The sequence below is a fragment of the Oncorhynchus clarkii genome, chromosome 30, assembly GCF_045791955.1.
Source record: "Oncorhynchus clarkii lewisi isolate Uvic-CL-2024 chromosome 30, UVic_Ocla_1.0, whole genome shotgun sequence".
NCBI lineage: Eukaryota > Metazoa > Chordata > Actinopteri > Salmoniformes > Salmonidae > Oncorhynchus > Oncorhynchus clarkii.
Window position 1 is genome coordinate 39,874,842 of NC_092176.1, and position 27,383 is coordinate 39,902,224.

The 27,383-nt window shown below is 43.6% G+C and overlaps 2 protein-coding genes across 4 annotated transcripts; one reads left to right on the forward strand and one right to left on the reverse strand.

Annotated features, from left to right (window-relative positions):
* Window positions 1-1,229, forward strand: LOC139389340 (C-X-C motif chemokine 13-like). Its single transcript, XM_071136016.1, has 4 exons — window positions 1-134; window positions 314-449; window positions 763-843; window positions 950-1,229. The coding sequence occupies exons 1-4, from the start codon at window positions 71-73 to the stop codon at window positions 1,026-1,028; spliced, it is 360 nt and encodes a 119-aa protein (XP_070992117.1). The 5' UTR covers window positions 1-70; the 3' UTR covers window positions 1,029-1,229.
* On the reverse strand, window positions 1,228-26,827 carry LOC139389338 (CCR4-NOT transcription complex subunit 6-like). Of its 3 annotated transcripts, none has more exons than XM_071136013.1 (13): window positions 26,640-26,800; window positions 25,419-25,540; window positions 22,745-22,931; window positions 22,402-22,487; window positions 22,135-22,224; window positions 21,875-21,943; window positions 19,596-19,753; window positions 17,085-17,239; window positions 15,956-16,107; window positions 15,068-15,295; window positions 13,601-13,803; window positions 10,786-10,994; window positions 1,228-4,375 (listed from the first exon to the last, which is right to left on the reverse strand). In XM_071136013.1, the coding sequence occupies exons 2-13, from the start codon at window positions 25,528-25,530 to the stop codon at window positions 4,372-4,374; spliced, it is 1,653 nt and encodes a 550-aa protein (XP_070992114.1). In that variant the 5' UTR covers window positions 25,531-25,540; window positions 26,640-26,800; the 3' UTR covers window positions 1,228-4,371. The 3 variants fall into 3 exon arrangements, with proteins under 3 accessions (XP_070992114.1, XP_070992113.1, XP_070992112.1); XM_071136012.1 differs by lacking the exon at window positions 1,228-4,375 and adding an exon at window positions 7,590-7,854; XM_071136011.1 differs by lacking the exon at window positions 1,228-4,375 and having other exon boundaries at window positions 10,112-10,994; window positions 26,640-26,827.
* Window positions 26,828-27,383: the final 556 nt, after the last annotated feature.

Here is a 27,383-nt window from a genome sequence, read left to right on the forward strand (position 1 = left end):
ATCACTCACTCTCAGAGCACTTCGATCTTGATCTTTAACCTCAGCCGACCACAGCCAACCCAGACTCAAGATGCCCTTCAAGCCACACTACTTGTTGGTCGTACTGACTCTCTGCTGCGTTGCTGCTCTTCACGGTGAGATACAGATCTGTTAAAAAGCTTTTTTATTTATTGCAATAGGACCTAAAACGTAGCATTTTAATTTTTTTCATAACAAACTGTTCCCTTTAAAGTTAATCTATCGGTTGTTTTTAAGGATTTGACGTGACCTGCATTTACGTGACCTATGATGGTCTTCCTCTTCCTCCCTGCAGCGTTTCCTATGGGCGGCTTCGCTCCACGTCTGACATGTCGTTGCATCCGGACGTCCCCTGCCTTCATCTCTCCCACCAGGTTTCACAAGTTGGAGATCTTACCTGCAGGAGCCCACTGTAGTCGCATGGAGATGATGTGAGTCAACAGCATGTCACTATTTCAACATATTCTAATGAAACCATGGAGTCACTCAAAAATGCATGTGTGAAAAGTATGGGAGACAGGAAGTAGTGGAAGGAAGAAGAAGAAGAAGAAGAAGAAAAGTGACATTACTGTCTTACATCCAAACCCATTAGAAATCACTGAAGAGTTCAAGTCTCCCACTTCGCACAACCTACAGCAGGCTACAATAAATTATGCCATTTTCATGGCAAAGCTCAGATAGTTATATATTTCTATGGTAGTTTGACTTCTCCTTGGCTAGTAATGTATCGCCTCCATTCATCAGTGTTACCAAGAAGGACAAGACCATAGTCTGTGTGAATCCAGAGGCAAAATGGATCAACAAAGTCATTGCCCGGTTACAAAGGTATATACAACACACACACACCAAACACACACTTTTTGTAGATGTGCAACTGTTTAAAAAAAACACACACCATCTCTGTCAACAGTAACACCATCTCTGTCAACAGTAACAACAAGGGAAGTGCAGGTGTCCCCATCTCAACCACGAAGGACGGCATCAACATGATAGTGGAACAGCTACAGTAAACGGTCAACATCATCACATCATTCAATCTGGAACAAAATGGAATGAACACAACACAAGTTTATGCAATACCAATGCATTCAATTGTAATACCAAATTATTTAATTTCTCTGAAATTATCTCTGTATGTATTATGTGTTATTATTTCATGTCCTTATAATGTATCGTCTCCAACCCAGAGAAATAAAGATGGACAAAACATACTTTTTTTAAATGACAATTTTATTGCCTGAGGAGGAAGAGGGACAATTATACAATTGCTGATGAGCGTGTATATTTTATTTTTATGTGAACATTATTACCCCAATAAATCCATAAAACTAAAACACTGTTTTCAGAGTAATACAAAAAGTTAGCACCTCCACCTCTGATTGGTTGACAGATTACACTCCCAGGAGGAGGTGGGACTGGGGTGGTCGTAGTTAACTCAACTTAAACTCTTTCCTCTTTGGGGAGCATAGGTCATTCTCAAACTTCCTGGTCATAGTTTTAGGCCGTGTTTCTTGCCCAAACACTACAGAGTCTACTTCCTTGTCCTTGATCACATGGTTAGTATGAACGTATTGACACGACCACATTGACCACAATCCCTCTGTCCACACTCTGTGTCAAATATGGTTTTATGATTGTAGGTAAAACATTGAAATCCACCAGTTTTAGGTAAACCATGTAGGAAGGAAGGCTAGGATAGATGCATAAGGGTCAGATAAACTAAGACAAACACATATTTAAAAAGTGCTTTCTTTTTAAAATCACACTGAAACGATGACCTTGCAATGGCAAATCAGCTTTAAACCTGAATTAACATACTATAGATGCTAACATTTCTCTTCTAAAAAAGTGTCTTAGGTCTGAAAAGAACAAGTGATATTCAACCAAAGTCTAGAGTTCACTATTCAAAAGATGTCTGCTAACAAAACCTCTAGCAATTCAGTCACTCTGTGCCAAGTCTACCTAATTATGACCCGAATGAACAAATAAACAAAAACTAAATTGAAATCAAATAAAAACCTTCTACATTCAGAAACCAAACGGAACGTGTGCAGCTGGGTAGCAGTTGTTGGATCCTCCGGTCTAGCTGGTGACATGAAACCATCTGTGGGTTTAGAATGGTCTCCGAGGGGCTACCAGTGGGCATTCTCAATATGGCTGACAAGCCACAATGATCGTTTCCTACTAGTGACGCACGGGTTGACTCATAACATGCAGTCCACCCGGTTATATCAGTGGGGTGGGGGCGGTTTAGGGTCATGAAATATTGAGTGGATGAAGGGTGTGGGCTGGCTTGAGAAAGAAGAAAAATCTATATATAAATTCTTGCTCAATTTATATGTATATGCTACACTGAGTCACTATCTGGCATTAGTGCATAAAGCCTAAACTTTAAGGCCTAAAGCGGGCCAAATAGCCTACAGCCAATCACCAGATGCTTTTGGGAATGGGCAGAAAAAAGTTCATGTCGATCCAAGGAGGGAAAAAAAAAGATAAAATGTTGGAGTTTTAATTCAATGACAGAAGAGCTGCGAAATAAAAAGAGTTGTTAAACAATTAAAAAGAAGAATCAAAGTGAGGGCCAGAAATGTAATGTTTGGGAAAGATTTGGTGAAGTGTTAAAAAGAGGATGATAGCAGAAGCGGCGGCTAAGTTACGTGTGATGATTGTGAGAAGCTTATATAAAATGTGACAGTCACGTCAATGGAACTGTAGTCTACTGTTCGGATGGGTTGAATGGAAACTGAAATCTGGACACCGACTGTAGGTCTATAACCTCTCACATGGGCCTTAATATGAACTCCTGGAAAATTTAAAAAAGCATATCTAGCAGTAAAATTATCAACCAAATGTATGCAACATTTTTACTCTGGAACAGGAGTGGAGAAATATGATTTATTTCAGCATCTTGACAGAATGCGAATGCTCATTTAGATACCATCTGTAGAGCGGCCATTTTTATCAGCGTCACAAAAACGGATAGTATTTCAACCACATCAAATATGCACCCAAGCAGAACTAAAATCTTATCAGAAACATGTTGGTTTGTTTTCACAGATTTCCATTTCCTTTCAACCGGTCAAATCGATGTAATTTGGAAATTCTGCACAGAATCCGTTTCCTGTTTAATTTTTTAAATCTCCAGTTATTGCATTTTATCCCCGGTCCCTGAACGTCTTTGCTCCGCGAAAGAAGCAGAGATGACAGAGAAAAGTTTACTGATGTCAACTACACTGAAGCATTCATTCTATTGAGTCGATGACATTATTCTGGTGAGCAAGTATCTAATTATAGTTGACTAACAAATAGCCTACCAACATGTTGGAAATTATAAGCAGATGCATAGCTAAATCAGGCAACATAATCCTGCACCACCTGTCAAAAAAACATCTAAAATCAGGAAAAATAATTCTTACAATTAAAAATAAAATAAAAAAACTTTTCAAATAAATAGCTTCAGTTTATTGAGAAAAACATTGCAAATAGACGCCATTTTTTCAGTTATTGAATTGGAATTTCAGTTAACTTTGATGTGAATTGCAACATAAGGGCAACCCGAGTGGTATGAAATGAGAGGGTTCTGGTGACACTGTGTCATCCCTGTACCTCATCTACGTTTAACTTGATGATAGAAAAGAAAAAGGATGGAGGGATGGAGGGATAGATGGATGGAGGGATAGAAGGATGGAGGGATAGATGGATGGAGGGATAGATGGATGGAGAGATGGAGGGATGGAGAGATGGATGATGGGATGGAGAGATGGATGATGAAGGGATGGATGGAGAGATGGAGGGAGGGATGAATGAATGGAGGGATGGATGAATGGAGGGATGGATCAATGGAGGGATGGATCAATGGAGGGATGGAGGAATGGATGGATAGATGTTGGCACATGGTTAGTCTGAGCTACTCAGGCTGGGTTTAAAAACAGGCAGCCCATTCTGATCTTTTGACCAATTATTGGCAAAAAAAAAATCTGATATGATTGGTCAAAAGTTAGTGGCAAAAGATCAGATTTGGTCTGCCTGTGTAAACGCAAACGTATTTTCCTAGGCAGTGCTGCTGTTGGAGAGATTGTATACTGTACAAATGAGGCACGTTGTTTTTGTTGTAAGTAAGAAAATGCAGGTGTGCTCTACAAAATGTAAAGTAAGAGTGGATGTGTTCATGAGAGAGAGAGAGAGAGGGGAAAAAAAGGCTGTGATATTAAATTAGATATGTGGAGGGGTGCAGGGGAAGGGGGCTGGAAGGGGGGGGGGGGTGTACAGCTGAAGTTGGGGAAGTAATTACAGTGTTTGGGAGTGGGAGACCTTGTTCAAACATAAAAAGTCCTAGGGAAGACTAGGAGATCATCAGCTGAAAAAGGGAGAAAAAAAAGAAGAAAAAATTTATTTAGAAAGAGTCGACCATCCTTTGATCATCTAGATTGATTCCACACAAAACATTTCAGTCTTAATAAAACCCATTAACGACAAATCTCTTTTTCAAAAACTTGTAATTACTGTTTTCACACAAAGTACCAATTTATAGACTGCATTTAGATCCCAGACAAAAATGCAATAGTTTAAAAACAAGCTCCGAATTGAAGCGTTGGTACATATACTTCTGTCTGTACTGTGTTGAGCTGGGGGGGTATTTCACACACAAAATGGTGGCACACTGACTGGGCATACACATAAGATTGACAAACTTTGGACTTGTGTCAAAATCGAAATAACCCTTCTAGTAAGAAAATTGTAGCCTGGCCCCAGATCAGTTTGCTTTGTCGCAAAAAAACAAATGACCATACGAGTTGGCAAGACAGAACAAACGTCCACTACATGACCAAAAGTATGTGGACACTGCTGGTCCAATATCTCAATACAAAAATCATGGGAATTAATATGGAGTTGGTCCCCGCTTTGCTGCTATAACAGCCTCCACTTGTCTGGGAAGGCTTTCCACTAAATGTTGGAACATTGCTGCTATAACAGCCTCCACTTGTCTGGGAAGGCTTTCCACTAGATGTAGGGACATTGCTGCTATAACAGCCTCCACTTGTCTGGGAAGGCTTTCCACTAGATGTAGGGACATTGCTGCTATAACAGCCTCCACTTGTCTGGGAAGGCTTTCCACTAGATGTAGGGACATTGCTGCTATAACAGCCTCCACTTGTCTGGGAAGACTTTCCACTAGATGTAGGGACATTGCTGCTATAACAGCCTCCACTTGTCTGGGAAGGCTTTCCACTAGATGTTGGAACATTGCTGCTATAACAGCCTCCACTTGTCTGGGAAGGCTTACCACTAGATGTTGGAACATTGCTGCTATAACAGCCTCCACTTGTCTGGGAAGACTTTCCACTAGATGTAGGGACATTGCTGCTATAACAGCCTCCACTTGTCTGGGAAGACTTTCCACTAGATGTAGGGACATTGCTGCTATAACAGCCTCCACTTGTCTGGGAAGGCTTTCCACTAGATGTGTTGGAACATTGCTGCTATAACAGCCTCCACTTGTCTGGGAAGGCTTACCACTAGATGTAGGGACATTGCTGCTATAACAGCCTCCACTCTTCTGGGAAGGCTTTCCACTAGATGTTGGAACATTGCTGCTATAACAGCCTCCACTCTTCTGGGAAGGCTTTCCACTAGATGTTGGAACATTGCTGCTATAACAGCCTCCACTTGTCTGGGAAGGCTTTCCACTAGATGTAGGGACATTGCTGCTATAACAGCCTCCACTCTTCTGGGAAGGCTTTCCACTAGATGTAGGAACATTGCTGCTATAACAGCCTCCACTCTTCTGGGAAGGCTTTCCACTAGATGTTGGAACATTGCTGCTGGGACTTGCTTCTATTCAGCCACAAGATCATTAGTGAGGTTGGGCACTGATGTTGGACTGATTAGGCCTGGCTCGCAGTCGGCTTTCCAATTCATCCCAAAGCTGTTCAACGCGGTTGAGGTCTGGGCTCTGTGAAGGCAATGTCAAGTTCTCCCACACCGATCACAACAAAACATTTCTGTATGGATCTAGATTTGTGCGCGGGGGCATTGTCCTGCTGAAAACAGCAAAGGGCCCTTACCCAAACTGTTGCCACAAAGTTGGATGCACAGAATCGTCTAGAATGTCATTGTGTGCTGTAGCGTTAAAATGTAGATTTCACTGGAACTAATGGTCCTAGCCCGAACCATGAAAAACAGCCCAATACCATTACTCCTCCTCCACCAAACTTTACAGTCGGTACCACGCATCGGGGCAGGCAGCGCCCCCCCGGGCACCAGCCAAACACAGATTTGTTCGTCGAACTGCCAGATGGTATAGCATGACTCATCACTCTAGAGAACGCTTTTCCACTGCTCCAGAGTCCGTGCCTCAGCACCCGGGGGTCCCGTTCTGTGAGCTTGTGTGACCTATCATGTCACGGCTGAGCCGTTGTTGTTCCTAGACGTGTCCACTTCACATAACAGCACTTTCAGTTGACCGGGGAAAACTCCAGTAAGGCCATTCTACTGCCAATGATTGTCTATGGAGATTGCATGGCTGTGTGCTCGATTTTATATAACTGTCAGCAATACGTGTGGCTGAAATAGCCGACTCCACGGATTTGAAAGGTTCCACATACTTTTGTATATATTCATAGTGTATCTGAGACCAGGCTAGGAAAATAGTACATTACCCCCAACGGATGTAAAGCAGTACATTACCCCCAACGGATGTAAAGCAGTACATTACCCCCCAACGGATGTAAAGCAGTACATTACCCCCCAACAGATGTAAAGCAGTACATTACCCCCAACGGATGTAAAGCAGTACATTACCCCCAACGGATGTAAAGCAGTACATTACCCCCAACGGATGTAAAGCAGTACATTACCCCCCAACGGCTGTAAAGCAGTACATTACCCCCCAACGGCTGTAAAGCAGTACATTACCCCCAACGGATGTAAAGCAGTACATTACCCCCAACGGATGTAAAGCAGTACATTACCCCCCAACGGATGTAAAGCAGTACATTACCCCCCAACGGATGTAAAGCAGTACATTACCCCCAACGGATGTAAAGCAGTACATTGCCCCCAACGGATGTAAAGCAGTACATTACCCCCCAACGGATGTAAAGCAGTACATTACCCCCAACGGATGTAAAGCAGTACATTACCCCCAACGGATGTAAAGCAGTACATTACCCCCCAACGGATGTAAAGCAGTACATTACCCCCCAACGGATGTAAAGCAGTACATTACCCCCAACGGATGTAAAGCAGTACATTACCCCCAACGGATGTAAAGCAGTACATTACCCCCCAACGGATGTAAAGCAGTACATTACCCCCCAACGGATGTAAAGCAGTACATTACCCCCCAACGGATGTAAAGCAGTACATTACCCCCAACGGATGTAAAGCAGGTATGGTGATCAGACAGTCGGTCACCAAAGACGTTAATATCTGGTTGAATATACAACTGCCATAAAAATAGTTGTACCCCACTAAATGAAGATCTGGGGGGAGTGAAGTATGGGCCCAGAAATGCCCCCCCCCCCACGTCCGTTCTCACTCTCTCAGGCAGGCTGGTTTCACAGAAGTCATTGAAATTGGAGGCATAGCGTGTTAGATAATCACGTGCAAATAAAGCAGAGCCAAATGTTGTCAAGACATGTTATAACGTTACGTTATGTCCACGCAGCTTCAACCTGCACACACCGTACAGTGTTGCCATGGTGTTATTGTATCCCCGTTAGGGTTGCAAATAGTCTGCTAACTTTTTACAAAATCCACAGGTTTTGGTTGGAGGATTCATGGATTTCCTTCTTATTCCTCTCTTGATTCAGGGGAATGTTCTAACAAGGATTTCGGGGAAAAAACTGAGTTTTGAGAAAGTTAACAACATCTTTCAACCTTTTAGATCCCCATAAATATATGGCTTCTATCATTCAAATACCTCTGAGAACAAATGCTAGGTTTGATCACTTCTACAACCCCTCAACTCTGTATCACTTTAGATAGTTATAGAAATGACCAGGTACTTCTTAAGAAATGACATGGTAAAAATGGTATTACTCAATTGCTCCGTAATAACCTATTGCAGTGTGCTACCCCCAAACTCTGTCAGACAACCCTGTGTCAGTTATATAGCCTATAGCCTGTACTGAACATTAGTGTTTGTGTAACATATCTAAAGTCATTGGTACGGACCTAGGGATATGAAAGCCTTCCCAAAACAACAGCTTCTTAGAGTCTTGAGTCTAGAGTCTTGGTCATGAACAGAAGAGGTATTTTTTAATGCACAGTACACCCCTGGGTTCCACCGCAGTAAGCCGGGCATCACATTGAGTTTGGCTTATGTCCCAAATTGCTCCCCATACCCTACACCCAGGCTGTGTTTACACAGGCAGCCCAATACTGATATTATTTTTTGCACTAATTGGTATTTTGACAAAAATCAGACCAGCTCTAAAAAACATGTCATGTGAAATGTCTGATGTGATTGGTCAAAATACCAATTAGTGGAAAAAAGATCAGAGTTGAGTTGCCTGTGTAATCACAGACATGATGCTCTACTGTTGACCAGAACCATTTGACCCAGGTCAACAGCAGTGCACAATATAGGGAATAGGGCTCTGGTCTAAAGTAGTGCACTATGTATGGAATAGGGCTCTGGTCTAAAGTAGTGCACTATATAGGGCTCTGGTCTAAAGTAGTGCACTATATAAGGAATAGGGCTCTGGTCTAAAGTAGTACACTATTTTGGGCTCTGGTCTAAAGTAGTGCACTATATTGGGCTCTGGTCTAAAGTAGTGCACTATATTGGGCTCTGGTCTAAAGTAGTGCACTATATAGGGCTCTGGTCTAAAGTAGTGCACTATATAGGGCTCTGGTCTAAAGTAGTGCACTATATAGGGCTCTGGTCTAAAGTAGTGCACTATATAGGGCTCTGGTCTAAAGTAGTGCACTATATTGGGCTCTGGTCTAAAGTAGTGCACTATATTGGGAATAGGGCTCTGGTCTAAAGTAGTGCACTATATAGGGCTCTGGTCTAAAGTAGTGCACTATATAGGGCTCTGGTCTAAAGTAGTGCACTATATTGGGAATAGGGCTCTGGTCTAAAGTAGTGCACTATATAGGGCTCTGGTCTAAAGTAGTGCACTATATAGGGCTCTGGTCTAAAGTAGTGCACTATATAGGGCTCTGGTCTAAAGTAGTGCACTACATAGGGAATAGGGTGTCACTTGGGACGTAACCTATTATTTTTACCACACATTTCCAATGGTTTGGAAGCTATTGCTATGTAGAATTGAGCTAAAAACCACTGCGGTTGTTGTGAGCCTTTCGATTATAAATACATTCAGCTCAGCATTAATCAATGATAGGACATGACCACTTCCTTAATGACATCTGGCTTGGAAACACACCAATCCTTTCTCATGCCTCTTAATACATAGATAACGCAACACATGGCAAGCAAATGTGATTGGTTTTGGGAGGATTCTTCAATAAATCTATCAATCAAACATTGATGAGGACTCTTGGCTACGAGCCTCGGGGAATTTGGGCTACGAGCCTCGGGGAAGTTGGGCTACGAGCCTCGGGGAAGTTGGGCTACGAGCCTCGGGGAAGTTGGGCTACGAGCCTCGGGGAAGTTGAGCTTAAGACTTATGACTTTAAAGGTGTTACATGCACTGCAGTTTAAAAGCTAAAGACCAAATCATAATGATTAACAAGATAAATTGGTCAAAGACATATCTAAAATGACTGCAATCCATAAGTTAATTTTGGTTTGGATCAGGGGAACACACCACTCGCAAGCAACTCAAAACGGACGAGGGGAAATCAGTGCGTAGCGTCAACATAAATAGCAGCGTGAGGTGACAGGGATGCTTGAGTTAGTAGGGCTGGGATCCTGTTCAACGATCGTTCCTCTAGGTCTCCATAGAAGCCACATTTCACATTTAGATTTCCATATTGAAATCTACATTTAATCTTCGACTGATACACTGACGTGATGAAAACCACATCTGTCCTCTTACCATACATTACACCAAATAGAGCAATACTGAAAAGTCCCACACCCCATCCTTTGTGATTTAGGAGAAGAAGAAAGAAAAAAACGTGTTTGGGGTAACATTTATGTTGAAATGATAGGACTTAACATGATCATAAAATACAATTCAGTAGAACTTTGGATGTCATATTTGTAAAATATGTTGAGTAGTTGTCTTGAGGATTGGGTACCTCAAAATCGAACGGAGAGAATTCAGATGTCGGTTGTCATTGTTACTGTAGAAGGTTATGTGACAAAAAGTCACCACCATCCAAACCAGGTTTAAGGCAAAAAAAAAAACACTGACACCAGATCAGGATGACCTGAACTTAGGGCTCCCTCCCAAACGGAACCCTATTCCCCATATGGTGCACTACTTTAGACCAAGTCCCACATAGGGCCCTGGTCAAAAGTAGTGCACTATATAGGGAATAGGGTGCTATTTCGGACGCACTTTTGCGTCCAAGGAGAAGAGCAGCGGTATGTAATGTGACCAGAAAACAACACAAATCCCAACCCTAATTTGGTATCAAGCCGTTCATGTAGACAAAGAAAGACAACAAACAAAAACAAACAGAAATCCAATCAGTGTGCAAAATGGAGGTTAAAAGAGGAGCAGAAGGGGTGAATACTCCGTCGGGGGGGGGATGGCCTGTCTGGGTTTGTTTGTTCGGCAGAGATGGGGCAGGGCATTAGGGTTTCAAAGGTCAAGGATCATGGGTGAGAGGTTGGTGCCCCACTACCTGTGGACGGGCAGGTGCAGGCCGTTGAGGGAGGTGGTGACGGGCGGGTGGAGCTCCAGCTGGGCGAGCAGAGAGAAGTGGTCAGAGGGGATGTGGGGGTGGGGACAGCCGGTGATGTTGTTGTCCGTTAACCACTGAGACTCCAGGGGACCGAGCAACCCGGCTACAGACATATGAGTCTTGGAGAAGAAGATGTAGTCGATCACGCCCTGCGGAAGGAGAGAGAGAGAGAGGGGAAGAGGGGGAGAAGGTGAAACAGAGAGAATGAAAGAGATATTTTCTTTACTATTGTTACACGTAAAAAATATGAAACACACAACCTTCACTGCTGGTCAAGGAGTTGCTAGGCTTATCGAACTGGGCCGAAACATGACAAACTGTGAGCACTCAACTGAGGACCGATCCTACTCCAGAGCAGCCCAGTTTAACCTTGAAGTCATACGTATATAGTTGGTGGTATTAAGGTGTGATGGGTTCTGAATTCAAAACTTGAACTATGAAATATCCTTGCTCATGGTACTGAGGGAGAGAGGGGAATGCAGAACGTTTACATTCTGTCAGAACATGTTATTGATTGACATCAGGAATCCTATGGAAAGGAGAAGACCCACAGTCTGGCTTCAGTTGTTGGGTTGTAATTCTGAAATACTTGCTACAGCAGAAGTGAATGGTTATCTATAGCAGCAATGTATATGGTGGGGGTCCATTAAGGTTGGATATGGGTGCTTGGGAATGTTACGGAGTACGGGAAAGGTAATCACATGGTTGTGGTCACTGATGAGTGTGGAAAGCTGTGAATTGGAGATGTAACGGGGGCTGAGGTCAGGTCACAGTAAGGGGGAAGGAACAGTTTATTACTCACATCACTAAACTTCCTGCCTAGCAATAAAAGACGTCATGTTTAGAGAAAAGGACACTTCACCTAAAGTGGGGTATATACAGTTTAAGTTGGATGTTGTACATACACCTTAGCCAAATAAATGTACACTTTTTTCACAATTCCTGATATTTAATCCTAGTAAACATTCCCTGTCTTAGGTAAGTTTATTTTAAGAATGTGAAATGTCAGAATAATAGTAGAGATTTCTTTCATATTTTATTTCTTTCATCACATTCCCAGTGGGTCAGAAGTTTATATACACTCAATTAGTATTTGGTAGCATTGCCTTTAAATTATCTAACTTGGGTCAAACGTTTCAGGAAGCCTTCCACAAGCTTCCCACAATAAGTTGGATGAATTTTGGCCCATTCCTCCTGACAGAGCTGGTGTAACTGAGTCAGGTTTGTAGGACTCCTCCCAAACGCGTTTTCAGTTCTGCCCAACTGTTCTATAGGATTGAGGTCAGGGCTTTGTTATGACCACTCCAATACCTTGACTTTGTTGTCCTTAAGCCATTTTGCCACAAATTTGGAAGTATGCTTGGAGTCACTGTCCATTTGGAAGACCCATTTGCGACCAAGATGTTGCTTCATTATATCCAAATAATTTTGCTACCTCATGACACCATCTATTTTGTGAAGTGCACCAGTCCGTCCTGCAGCAAAGCACCTCCACAACATGATGCTGCCACCCCCGTGCATCACGTTTGGGATGATGTTCTTCAGCTTGCATGCCTCCCCCTTTTTCCTCCAAAAATAAAGATGGTCATTATGACCAAACAGTTCTATTTTTGTTTCATCAGACCAGAGGACATTTCTCCAAAAAGTATGATCTTTGTCCCCATGTGCAGTTGCAAACCGTAGTCTGGCTTTTTTATGGCGGTTTTGGAGCAGTGGCTTCTTCCTTGCTGAGTGGCCTTTCAGGTTATGTTGATATAGGACTCATTTTACTGTGGATATAGATACTTTTGTACCCGTTTCCTCCAGCATCTTCACAAGGTCCCTTTCTGCTGTTCTGGGATTGATTTGCACTTTTCACACCAAAGTACGTTCATCTCTAGGAGACAGAACACTTCTCCTTCCTGAGCGGTATGACGGCTTTGTGGTCCCATGGTGTTTATACTTGTGTACTATTGTTTGTACAGATGAACATGGTACCTTCAGGCATTTGGAAATTGCTCCCAAGGATGAACCAGACTTGTGGAGGTCCACAAAAAAATATTCTGAGGTCTTGTCTGATTTCTTTTTATTTTCCCATGATGTCAAGCAAAGAGGCAGTGAGTTTGAAGGTAGGCCTTGACTGCCAATTGAATCAAATGATGTCAAATAGCCTATCAGAAGCTTCTAAAGCCATGGCATCATTTTCTGGAATTTTCCAAGCTGTTTAAAGGCACAGTCAACTTCGTGTATGTAAACTTCTGACCCACTGGAATTGTGATACAGTGAATTATAAGTGAAATAATCTGTCTGTAAACAATTGTTGTAAAAATGACTTGTGTCATGTACAAAGTAGATGTCCTAACCGACTTGCCAAAACTATAGTTTGTTAACAAGAAATTTGTGGAGTGGTTGAAAAAAAGAGTTTTAATGACTCCAACCTAAGTGTATGTAAACTTCCGACTTCAACTGTACACACACACTTGTGCTGATGGGAATATGTCTTTGTCTGTAGACCTGTTTGACCCATTGGGGGAATAAACTTAATTAAAAGCTTTTCCTAGTCGTCCAATCGATTGAACTCGGTTCATTTTAGTACCTAACAGGTGTAACCAACCTTGAAGTCATAGGTGTAGTTGGTATAAGACATGAGGCTGCCCTGGTAGGCGTAGGGTTAGTATATAGAGGTGTAACCAACCTTGAAGTCATAGGTGTAGTTGGTATAAGACATGAGGCTGCCCTGGTAGGCGTAGGGTTAGTATATAGAGGTGTAGCCTACCTTGAAGTCATAGGTGTAGTTGGTATAAGACATTAGGCTGCCCTGGTAGGCGCTCTTCAGCTGGAAGCTGTGAGTGATGCTGCCGTCAGATGGGCCGTTCTTCCCCTGGCAGCTGAAGTTGCTGAGAGCCTCGTTGTAGCGCAGCTCTCTGAAGTCCTTATGGTTCTCTGCTACGCCACCGTTACTCAGGTACTCCACAACACCTGGTGGTAGGGGGGGGCATTATAACAGTTAATATGGTGTAGGGGGGAGCATTATAACAGTTAATATGGTGTAGGTGGGGGGGGGGGACATTATAACAGTTAATATGGTGTAGGTAGGGGGGGGGGACATTATAACAGTTAATATGGTGTAGGTGGGGGGGGCATTGTAACAGTTAATATGGTGTAGGTGGGGGGGGCATTGTAACAGTTAATATGGTGTAGGGGGGGACATTATAACAGTTAATATGGTGTAGGTAGGGGGGGGACATTATAACAGTTAATATGGTGTAGGTAGGGGGGGGGACATTATAACAGTTAAGATGGTGTAGGTAGGGGGGGGGGGGACATTATAACAGTTAATATGGTGTAGGTGGGGGGGGACATTATAACAGTTAATATGGTGTAGGTGGGGGGCATTATAACAGTTAATATGGTGTAGGGGGGGACATTATAACAGTTAATATGGTGTAGGTAGGGGGGGGGGGACATTATAACAGTTAATATGGTGTAGGTGGGGGGGGGACATTATAACAGTTAATATGGTGTAGGTAGGGGGGGGGACATTATAACAGTTAATATGGTGTAGGTAGGGGGGGGGGACATTATAACAGTTAATATGGTGTAGGTAGGGAGGGGGACATTATAACAGTTAATATGGTGTAGGTAGGGGGGGGGGACATTATAACAGTTAATATGGTGTAGGTAGGGGGGGACATTATAACAGTTAATATGGTGTAGGTAGGGGGGGGACATTATAACAGTTAATATGGTGTAGGTGGGGGGGGGCATTATAACAGTTAATATGGTGTAGGTAGGGGGGGGACATTATAACAGTTAATATGGTGTAGGTGGGGGGGGGACATTATAACAGTTAATATGGTGTAGGGGGGGACATTATAACAGTTAATATGGTGTAGGTAGGGGGGGGCATTATAACAGTTAATATGGTGTAGGTGGGTGGGGGGGAATTATAACAGTTAATATGGTGTAGGTAGGGGGGACGGACATTATAACAGTTAATATGGTGTAGGTAGGGGGGGGGACATTATAACAGTACAGCACCATTACTCAGGTACTCCACTACACCTGGTGGGAGGGGGGCCATGGAATCAGTTAATACTGGATTTGGAACGAAGGGGGCATTGAAACAGTTAACCTCTGTTTTCTCGTGTATTTGAGTACCTGAATAACATATCATATGGAACACAGATTTGCTTCAGTGGAAAGGGTTAGTTCCGAGCCTGGTCAAAGGTCAGATCCTTACCAGAGTCTGGCAGGGAGTTGAGGTCAGCACAGAGGACGATAGGGATGGAGGAGGGGTCGGAGGTCGGGGAGCCTGTTGCCACGGAGCTCAGCGCCCTCTCGGTGATGCTCTTCAGCTCCGACAGGAACATCATGGTCTGAATCAGCTTGACGTCACAGAACTCTGGGTCCCAGTGCATGTGGGCGTTAGCCACCAGAAGGAACTGTGTCTCCTGCAGAGGCTTCATGCCTGACAAACAGAAGACAAATCATTTATTGTCCATTCTCCTTTCAGTCCACAGAAGTTAACCACACCTCGACCAAATAGGTTATATCAAGAACTTTTCAAGTATTTAAACGGTATTTTCAGGTGACCTTGAAACTTAAAAAGTAGTGGACTTGTTTGCATTATACCAGGCCAAATTCAATCAAACTAAAGTTGTATCATGTAAACGTTTAGGACTTTGGAGAAGCAGGGACTGCCATCTACTGGTAGAGTTAGGTACTGGTAAAAACCATACATCAAAAGGGAAAGACAAATGATGGTGATCTCTAGGACAGGGAAAGAATACCATTGAAGTTCCATTTTAGATTTTCATCATTTAGCAGATGCTGTTAAGAGCACATTTCTCAAGCAACAATTTTGCTAGGACTGTCTGGAAGTGGTCTGATTGTGGAGGTGAAAACTAGCTTTATTCGCACAGAGGTTTGGAACTCTCTTTCTTATTGGTCTATGAACTAATTGACTACCTGGTGATGTCACCAGGCAGGCCAAAACTCCATCCTACCAAAACAGGAGGAAATTTCAGCCGGTATTTTCAAACAGCTCGTACACTAAAAGGGCATTATATTTTCTGATTGATTGGCTGATTGATTGGCTGATTGATTGGCTGATTGACAGGTTCCTCACCACCAGAGAATATGTCCTTGTTGACCTCCAGTAGGACAGCGACCCCGATGTTGTCCTTGGTCATGACCCTGTTCAACATGACCTCTGAACCCTCAGAGTTTGCCATGGCAACCTGGTTGAACTCCACCGTGTGTTTCTGCACCAGAGTAAATCTGAAACATAACCAGACATGGGTTCAAACACTATTTAAATTATTTTAAATACTTTGAGCATTTGATTTAAGCCCGCCTGGAGTGAATTGATTTAAGCCCGCCTGGAGTGAATTGATTTAAGCCCGCCTGGAGTGAATTGATTTAAGCCCGCCTGGAGTGAATTGATTTAAGCCCGCCTGGAGTGAATTGATTTAAGCCCGCCTGGAGTGTATTGATTTAAGCCCGCCTGGAGTGTATTGATTTAAGCCCGCCTGGAGTGAATTGATTTAAGCCCGCCTGGAGTGTATTGATTTAAGCCCGCCTGGAGTGAATTGATTTAAGCCCGCCTGGAGTGAATTGATTTAAGCCCGCCTGGAGTGAATTGATTTAAGCCCGCCTGGAGTGAATTGATTTAAGCCCGCCTGGAGTGAATTGATTTAAGCCCGCCTGGAGTGAATTGATTTAAGCCCGCCTGGAGTGAATTGATTTAAGCCCGCCTGGAGTGAATTGATTTAAGCCCGCCTGGAGTGAATTGATTTAAGCCCGCCTGGAGTGAATTGATTTAAGCCCGCCTGGAGTGAATTGATTTAAGCCCGCCTGGAGTGAATTGATTTAAGCCCGCCTGGAGTGAATTGATTTAAGCCCGCCTGGAGTGAATTGATTTAAGCCCGCCTGGAGTGAATTGATTTAAGCCCGCCTGGAGTGAATTGATTTAAGCCCGCCTGGAGTGAATTGATTTAAGCCCGCCTGGAGTGAATTGATTTAAGCTCGCCTGGAGTGAATTGATTTAAGCCCGCCTGGAGTGAATCAATTGTGGGCGGGGTCTGCACTTTTTTTAAAATAGGTTCCCATTGCAAGAGGCAAGTTCAATCAAGCACAGGTAAATTATTAGGAATTATTCACTTTTAGGCTGGGTATCTGTAAAGCACTTTGCAGTAAAGCACTGCTAACGTAAAATGAGCTTTATAAAATAAATGTAATTGATTAAATTGACTCACTTCTCAGTCTTGAAGAACACAGCACATCCGTCCACGTGCTTCCTCTCCTGTTCTGAGACCAGTTTGGCACGAGACTTTGGGCAGAAGTACCCCTCGTACCCGTGGTCCTTTAGAGTCTCCAGGAAGAGGGCGTGGTACTGCTCCGTCTCCACCTCCTGAGGACACACGACCAAGATGGCCGTCAATAGTTTTAGTGGATGTTTACTTTGCTCCGGTGTAAAAGACACAAAAGCCTGGGTCTGAATGGGTTCTACTGAACACATCCAAACACACTGGCTAAAATGACCTCTTGATGTGTGGAGGATTACTGGTTTTATTGTATACCGATTAACTGGTATAATCCCATCAGATACTCTTCCTGGGGTTCACAAACATGTCATCACACACTGATGATGTCAGACCCTACCTGTAGACAGACGACGTCAGACCCTACCTGTAGACCCTACCTGTACACAGACGACGTCAGACCCTACCTGTAGACCCTACCTGTAGACAGACGACGTCAGACCCTACCTGTAGAACGACGACGTCAGACCCTACCTGTAGACAGACGACGTCAGACCCTACCTGTAGAACGACGACGTCAGACCCTACCTGTAGACCGACGACGTCAGACCCTACCTGTAGACCCTACCTGTAGACAGACGACGTCAGACCCTACCTGTAGAACGACGACGTCAGACCCTACCTGTAGACCGACGACGTCAGAGCCTACCTGTAGACAGACGACGTCAGACCCTACCTGTAGAACGACGACGTCAGACCCTACCTGTAGACAGACGACGTCAGACCCTACCTGTAAGACCGACGACGTCAGACCCTACCTGTAGACAGACGTCAGACCCTACCTGTAGACCGACGACGTCAGACCCTACCTGTAGACCGACGACGTCAGACCCTACCTGTAGACCGACGACGTCAGACCCTACCTGTAGACCGACGACGTCAGACCCTACCTGTAGACCGACGACGTCAGACCCTACCTGTAGACCGACGACGTCAGACCCTACCTGTAGACAGACGACGTCAGACCCTACCTGTATACAGACGACGTCAGACCCTACCTGTATACAGACGACGTCAGACCCTAGCTGTATACAGACGACGTCAGACCCTACCTGTAGACAGACGACGTCAGACCCTACCTGTAGACAGACGACGTCAGACCCTACCTGTAGACAGACGACGTCAGACCCTACCTGTAGACAGACGACGTCAGACCCTACCTGTAGACAGACGACGTCAGACCCTACCTGTAGACAGACGACGTCAGACCCTAGCTGTATACAGACGACGTCAGACCCTAGCTGTATACAGACGACGTCAGACCCTACCTGTAGACAGACGACGTCAGACCCTACCTGTAGAACGACGACGTCAGACCCTACCTGTAGAACGACGACGTCAGACCCTACCTGTAGAACGACGACGTCAGACCCTACCTGTAGAACGACGACGTCAGACCCTACCTGTAGACAGACGACGTCAGAACCTACCTGTAGACCGACGACGTCAGACCCTACCTGTAGACAGACGACGTCAGACCCTACCTGTAGACAGACGACGTCAGACCCTACCTGTAGACAGACGACGTCAGACCCTAGCTGTATACAGACGACGTCAGACCCTACCTGTAGACAGACGACGTCAGACCCTACCTGTAGAACGACGACGTCAGACCCTACCTGTAGAACGACGACGTCAGACCCTACCTGTAGAACGACGACGTCAGACCCTACCTGTAGAACGACGACGTCAGACCCTACCTGTAGACCGACGACGTCAGACCCTACCTGTAGACCGACGACGTCAGACCCTACCTGTAGACAGACGACGTCAGACCCTACCTGTAGACCGACGACGTCAGACCCTACCTGTAGACAGACGACGTCAGACCCTACCTGTAGACAGACGACGTCAGACCCTACCTGTAGACAGACGACGTCAGACCCTACCTGTAGACAGACGACGTCAGACCCTACCTGTAGACAGACGACGTCAGATCCTACCTGTAGACAGACGACGTCAGACCCTACCTGTAGACAGACGACGTCAGACCCTACCTGTAGACAGACGACGTCAGACCCTACCTGTAAGACAGACGACGTCAGACCCTACCTGTAGACAGACGACGTCAGACCCTACCTGTAGACCCTACCTGTAGACAGACGACGTCAGACTCTACCTGTAAGACAGACGACGTCAGACCCTACCTGTAGACAGACGACGTCAGACCCTACCTGTAGACAGACGACGTCAGACCCTACCTGTAGACAGACGACGTCAGACCCTACCTGTAGACAGACGACGTCAGACCCTACCTGTAAGACAGACGACGTCAGACCCTACCTGTAGACAGACGACGTCAGACCCTACCTGTAGACCGACGACGTCAGACCCTACCTGTAGACAGACGACGTCAGACCCTACCTGTAGACAGACGACGTCAGACCCTACCTGTAGACTGATAATGTCAGACCCTAGCTGTAGACCGATGACGTCAGACCCTACCTGTAGACTTATGATGTCAGCGTCACAGTGTGTGATTTCCTCCATGATGCCCTTCTTCCTGTACTCCCAGTTGAGGGCCCAGGAGGGACAGTAGCCGTACAGCTGACGAGTGGCGTACTTATCACACAGCACGTTGTAACACATCACTGTGAACATGGCTGGGAGAGGGAGGTAGGATATTCAATACACCATCAACAACTCAATGACCTACAGCACCAGTCTAAAGGTTGGACACACCTTCTCATTTCAAGGGTTTTTCTTTATTTTTACTATTTTCTACATTGTAGAATAATACACTTCAAAGTAGCCACCCTTTGCCCTGATGACAGCTTTGCACACTCTTGGCATTCTCTCAACCAGCTTCACCTGAAATGCTTTTCCAACCGTCTTGAAGGAGTTCACGCATATGACGAACACTTGTTGGCTGCTTTTCCTTCCCTTTGCGGTTCAACTCATCAAAAAAACATCTCATTTGGGTTGAGGTCGGGTGATTGTGGAGACCAGGTCATCTGATGCAGCACTCCATCACTCTCCTTCTTGGTCAAATAGCCCTTACACAGCCTGGAGGTGAATTGGGTCATTGTCCTGTTGAAAAACAAATGATAGTCCCACTAAGCGCAAACCAGATGGGATGGCGTATCGCTGCAGAATGTTGTGGTAGCCATACGGGTAAAGTGTTTCTTGAATTCTAAATAAATCACTGACAGTGTCACCAGCAAAGCACCCCCACACCATCACACCTCCTCCTCCATGCTTCACTGTGGGAACCACACATGCAGAGATCATCCGTTCAAATACTCTGCATCTCACAAAGACACGGTAGTTGGAACCAAATCTAAAATAAGACCAAAAGGACAGATTTCCACAGGTCTAATGTCCATTGCCTGTGTTTCTTGGCCAAAGCAAGTCTCTTCTGCTTATTTGTGTCCTTTAGTAGTGGTTTCTTTGCAGCAACTCGACCATGAAGGCCTGATTCACGCAGTCTCCTCTGAACAGTTGATGTTGAGATGTGTCTGTTACCTGAACTCTGTGAATCATTTATTTGGGCTGCAATTTCTGAGGCTGGTAACTCTAATGAACTTATCCTCTGCAGCAGAGGTAACTTTGGGTCTTTTTTTCCTGTGGCGGTCCCCATGAGAGACAGTTTCATCATAGCACTTGATGGTTTTTGTGACAGCACTTGAAGAAACTTTCAAAGTTCTTGAAATGTTCCGTATTGACTGACCTTCATGTCTTAAAGTAATGATGGACTGTCGTGTCTCTTTGCTTATTTGAGCTGGTCTTACCAAATAGGGACATCTTCTGTATACCACCCCTACCTTGTCGACACTGATTGGCTCAAACGCATTAAGGAAAGAAATTCCACAAATTAACTTAACAAGTCACACCCGTTATTTGAAATGCATTCCAGGTGACTTCCTAATGAAGCTGGTTAAGAGAATGCCAAGAGTGTGCAAAAATGTCATCAAGGCAAAGGGTGGCTACTTTGAAGAATCTCAAATATAAAATGTATTTTGATTTGTTTAACACTTTTCTGGTTACGACATGATTCCATATGTGTTACTTCATAGCTTTGATGTCTTCACTATTATTCTACAATGTAGAAAATGGTGAAAATAAAGAAAAACCCTGGAATGAGTAGGTGTTCTAAACTTTTGACTGGTGCTGTATGTAGTAGTGCTATTAAGACTACTACTGCTGCTACTACTAATAATACTTCTACTAATAATAATAATAATAATGCATATAATACTATTACTGCTCCTACTACAAATAATACTTATACTACTACTACTACTAATAATAATAATAATAATAATAATAATAATAATGCATATAATACTATTACTGCTCCTACTACAAATAATACTTCTACTACTACTACTACTACTACTAATAATAATAATAATAATAATAATGCATATAATACTATTACTGCTCCTACTACAAATAATACTTCTACTACTACTACTAATAATAATAATAATAATGCATATAATACTATTACTGCTCTTACTACAAATAATACTTATATTATTAATAATAAGAATAATTATAATACTACAAGTACTACTACTAATAATACTTCCACTACTACTAATAATAATACTTCCACTACTACTAATAATAATACTTCCACTACTACTAATAATAACTCTAATACTACTATCCCAAAGTACCTGTAGCCACCACTGAGAGTTATCCCAAAGTACCTATAGCTACCACTGGCAGTTATCCCAAAGTACCTGTAGCTACCACTGAGAGTTATCCCAAAGTACCTGTAGGGATCATTGGGTCCCGCTCCTTCAAGGTGATCCAAGGTCTCTGGGGGAGCTGTTCTGGGTGCACTAAACAAAGAAAGGACACGATAAAACAAAATGAATATAGAAATTAACTAATTGATTAATTAGAAAGGGAAACAGGACTTTAATGATATTTGGTTCAGGAGAAGAAAATATGACAAATCAGGTGCTCCGGTCAGGTTTAGACTCAATATGTATCTTGTTTTGTTGTAAAGTGAATCGGTTGACTTATTTACCTGCTAGATTGTCAAGCATGTAGTTCAAGAGCTTTCTGGTTCCGTCTGATTCCTGGTACAGGTTGAGGATGTCTTGGGACAAAGGGTTACCTGCACAGAGATACAATAAGCCTTAATATGAATAATAATCTAACACTGTGGTTGGTTACCTGCACACTTAACTGTGTCTATAAAATGTTGAATTAATAATGAATGAAGTCATTATAAACCCTTTATAGGATTATAAAAGGTAACCTTAAAGTAACGCGTTACCAAACTAAGACGTACCTTTTAGCCCCAGGGTTTGTAACTGGAACAGCCGCCCGAGTTCGTAAGGTAGAACTCGCAAAAGATTGTTGTTTAAAAGCAACTCCCTGTGGGGGGGGGGGGGGGAGGGGGGAGTGATAGGGAACACAGCGGGAAGAAAGAAAGTCTGTAGAAAGTGGAAAACCTCCACCATCCTGGTGGCGTCTTACGCCACTTTGCAAATGCTTCTATGAACAGACACTTACAGTACAGTGAGTGCATACATTTTCAGTAAGTGTATGCGATCCCAACCGGAAATTGAACCCACAACCTTAAGAGTTGCCAGCACCACTTCAAGAATACACAACTACACAGGAGCTCTTACCTGAGAGACACCATGTTTCCGAGTTCGGCGGGCAAGCTGCGGAGCTTGTTGGACGACAGGTTCAGGTAGGCCAGGTGTGGCAGCTTGGCGATGTCGGGCGGGATGCGACTCAGGTTGTTGTCGTTGATGTGTAGAGCCGTCAAGTGGGTGAGAGTCCACAGAGAACTGCTCAGACTTCTGACCCGACCTGGAGAGGAGACAGAGGAGAGATGGGTGAAAGGTTAGAGCTAAATGCTACAGATAAGGCCTCCAATATTGCATTCTTCACAGTAGGGATGGGAATTAGATCTTTGACTGTTCCGAGTCCTCGTATGATTTTTTTTCAAGTACTTGAGTACTTTTTTTAACAAGGGCTGTACTGGAAAAAATATGTGCTCATTTAACTATATGCCAACAGAGAACAACAATGCCTAATTTATCATAACGAATCCTAATTACTAAATAATATTTAATTGTACCTTTATTTTACTAGGCAAGTCAGTTAAGAACAAATTCTTATTTTCAATGACGGCCTAAGAACAGTGGGTTAACTGCCTGTCCAGGGGCAGAATGACAAATTTGTACCTTGTCAGCACGGGGATTCGAACTTGCAGCCTTTCGGTTACTAGTCCAACACTCTAACCACTAGGCTACCCTGCCGCCCCATATACATTGCCTTCGGAAAGCATTCAGACCCCCTTCCATATTACAGCTTTAACCTAAAATGGATTAAATAGTTTTCCCCCCCCTCATCAATGTACACAAAATAACAAAGCGAAAACAGATTTTTATTTATTTATTAAAAACAAAAAAACGTATTTACATAAGTATTCAAACCCTTTGCTATGAGACTCCATCGTTTCCATTGATCATCCTTGGGATGTGTCTACAACTTGATTGGTGTCCACCTGTGGTAAATTATATTGATTGGACATGATTTGGAAAGGCACACACCTGTCTATACAAGGTCCCATAGCTGGCAGTGCATGTCAGCGCAAAAACCAAGCCATGATATCAAAATAATTGTCTGAAGAGCTCGAGACAGGGTTGTGTCGAGGCACAGATCTGGGGAAGGGAACTGTTTGGCCATAATGACCATCGTTATGTTTGGAGGAGAAAGGGGGAGGCTTGCAAGCTGAAGAACACCAGCCCAACCCTGCAGCACTGGGGTGGCAGCATCATGTTGTGGGGGTGCTTTGCTGCAGGATGGACTGGTGCACTTCACAAAATAGACGGCATCATGAGGGAGGAAAATTATGTTGATATATTGAAACAACCTCTCAAGACAAAGCTTGGTCGCAAATGGGTCTTCGAACTGGACAATGACCCCATGCACACTTCCAAAGTTGTGGCAAAATGGCTTAAGGACAACACAGTCAAGGTATTGGAGTGGCCATCACAAAGCCCTGGCAGAACTGAAAGTGTTTGCGAAGAGGCCTACAAACCTGACTCAGTTACACCAGCTCTGTCAGGAGGAATGGGCCAAAATTCACCTAACTTATTGTGGGAAGCTTGTGGAAGGCTACCCGAAACGTTTGACCCAAGTTAAACAATTTAAAAGGCAATGATACCAAATATTAATTGGGTGTATGTAAACTTCTGACCAGTGGGAATGTGATGAAAGAAATAAAAGCTGAAATAAATAATTCTCTCTGCTATTATTCTGACATTTCACATTATTACAATAAAGTGGTGATCCTAACTGACGTAAAACAGGGCATTTTTACTGGGATTAAATGTCAGGAATTGTGAAAAACTGAGTTTAAACCTTAGACCTGATATCTCCAGCTAACTAACTGACCTGATATATCCAGCTAACTAACTGACCCGATATCTCCAGCTAACTAACTGACCCGATATCTCCAGCTAACTAACTGACCCGATATCTCCAGCTAACTAACTGACCCGATATCTCCAGCTAAATAACTGACCCGATATCTCCAGCTAACTAACTGACCCGATATCTCCAGCTAACTAACTGACCTGATATCTCCAGCTAACTGACTGACCTGATATCTCCAGCTAGCTAACTGACCTGATATCTCAACCCAACTGACTGACTGTCACCTCCAGCTAACTAACTGACCTGATATCTCAACCTAGCTAACTGACCTGATATCTCCAGCTACCTGACTGACCTGATATCTCCAGCTAGCTAATTGACCTGATATCTCCAGCTAACTAACTGACCTGATATCTCCAGCTAACGAACTGACCTGATATCTCCAGCTAACGAACTGACCTGATATCTCCAGCTAACGAACTGACCTGATATCTCCAGCTAGCTAACTGACCTGATATCTCCAGCTAGCTAACTGACCCGATATCTCCAGCTAACTAACTGACCCGATATCTCCAGCTAGCTAACTGACCCGATATCTCCAGCTAGCTAACTGACCCGATATCTCCAGCTAGCTAACTGACCTGATATCTCCAGCTAACGAACTGACCTGATATCTCCAGCTAACTAACTGACCTGATATCTCCAGCTAACTAACTGACCTGATATCTCCAGCTAGCTAACTGACCTGATATCTCCAGCTAGCTAACTGACCTGATCTCTCCAGCTAGCTAACTGACCTGATCTCTCCAGCTAGCTAACTGACCTGATATCTCCAGCTAATAGACGGACTAACTAACTGACCTGATATCTCAACCTAACTGACTGACGGTCACCTCCAGCTAACTAACTGACCTGATATCTCCAGCTCGGCCCAGTGCGACTTCTTCCCGTTGGCTGCCTCCTCAGCTGACATGATGGTGTATAATCGGCGAGGATCCGGGGAATCATATTTTTCCTTTGGCATACCTGTTAATCTAGACACACACCAACAAGGCAGATTATTACACAAGACATGTTGATTCACCAGGGTTTGAATTACACATGGTCTCCTGGGGTGCCTCCTGTCTGTAGGAGGTGTCCAACTTTAATATCTTTAAATTGTGAGGGGGGGGGGGGGGGTCCACATTGATATTTTAGTTATATTGTGCATATTGTCTCATTGAGAAATCATTCTGGTGTCAGTGACATTGGAAAGGTATTGAAAGCTTGCAGCTATAGAGGAAGTCACAATTAGTAACACAAATACTTGGAATGTCAAAGTTGAAGTGTAGCTAGCAGGGAAGACGTTCGGAGCTGGCTTAGTAGTTACATAATCTGTTTATCTGTCTAAACACAAGTCGGCCACACGTCCTGTACCAGTGATAGTGGCAACAACAACACCACCACCACCACCACCACAGTATGAATAGGGATTTAATATGTTTCGTTCTCTGGCTGGTGACCGGGTATAAGAAATAAACACCGGGGCTGTCATCCGAGAATATCTTTTCGAGGTCCATTGACAGCTGCTTACACAGCTGGGTCTTTGATAATGACACAGTAACTACAACACTTTAGCAACCAAACAAACTAGCTACATTTCAATAACGTTACCTAGCTAATGTGCAATTATTAAAAACTACCGATGATTGTAAAATGCAGTGACAATTGCGTGTTGACATTATTGCCAAATGTCAAAAGTAGCAACAGCTATGCAACTACACCGGGCCTGCTTTGCAAGAGAAGTTTACTTGCCAGCTGTCAAAACCATTCAATAGCATGCATGACACATTTGTATGAGCAATAACAGCACCTAGTTACAAATACATCTCAGCAGTTTTAACAACTTGAACACACAACTGAACGTTCCCATTACTTTCGACTGTAAATATACCAAAGGCTTGAAGCATGGGTGTTGAGTAAATTGACAGGCGGTCTGAGAGCACAGCCTTTCCTGCGCCAGAAAGCTACCTAGCTCTGGTACTTGGACCTTGGGAAGAGGTGAGACAAAAACCGGACGGGAGAAATGCAGAGAGACATTCGGCGATACAAATTGTACCACTGCAACTATGAACAATAAAAAACATGTATTACCTGCATTCGGAGGGTGGTAGAGAATATTTAGTGGCGATATTGTTGATAATAAAGACATGCAGACGGAGTTCTTGAACGTTCAGACCCTGAACGTACCGAACTCCGAAGTGGCAGAAGGAGGAACAACAAACATGGCTTCCAGCTCGTACCGTCTGCCCTATCCGTCTGCCCCCCACCGGCATGCAAAGTTGCCTGCGTTGTTTCTACACGTGACGAATTTAACATAAGGCAAGGTGCACTGGTGTAAAAAATATATATATATATATTTAAACATGGCAACCTGGACGAGGATTGAAAAATGTCAGTTCTACAAACTATTTTTTTTAAAATCTTAAATTCAATTGCAGTTCAATGTTTAGAATAAACTGTCCATATGATGATGCATAGGCAATGCATTTATGTTGCATACTGTACTTTGTTTCTAGCTGTCGACTCCAACAAACTCGGGCCAGTAGCTGACGTTAGCAAAAGTATCTATCTAGCAGCCTTTGTCACTCATGTAGCTAGCAAACTAATGTTCTAACTACTGATGCTCACTAGTAGGATTCAATAACTTCAATAACTCAGCGTGGTCTCTTACACTAGAAGTAACATAGGATACTTAAATTAGTGTGATATGTTACGTTTGGCATGGTTACATAAGACTGGTGGTTACTTAAGGCAAAAACAAAAGTCGTGCGTATAACAAGAACGACAATTTTTAGCTAATTAGCAACTTTTCAACTCCTTTAAAAAAATGTGTAT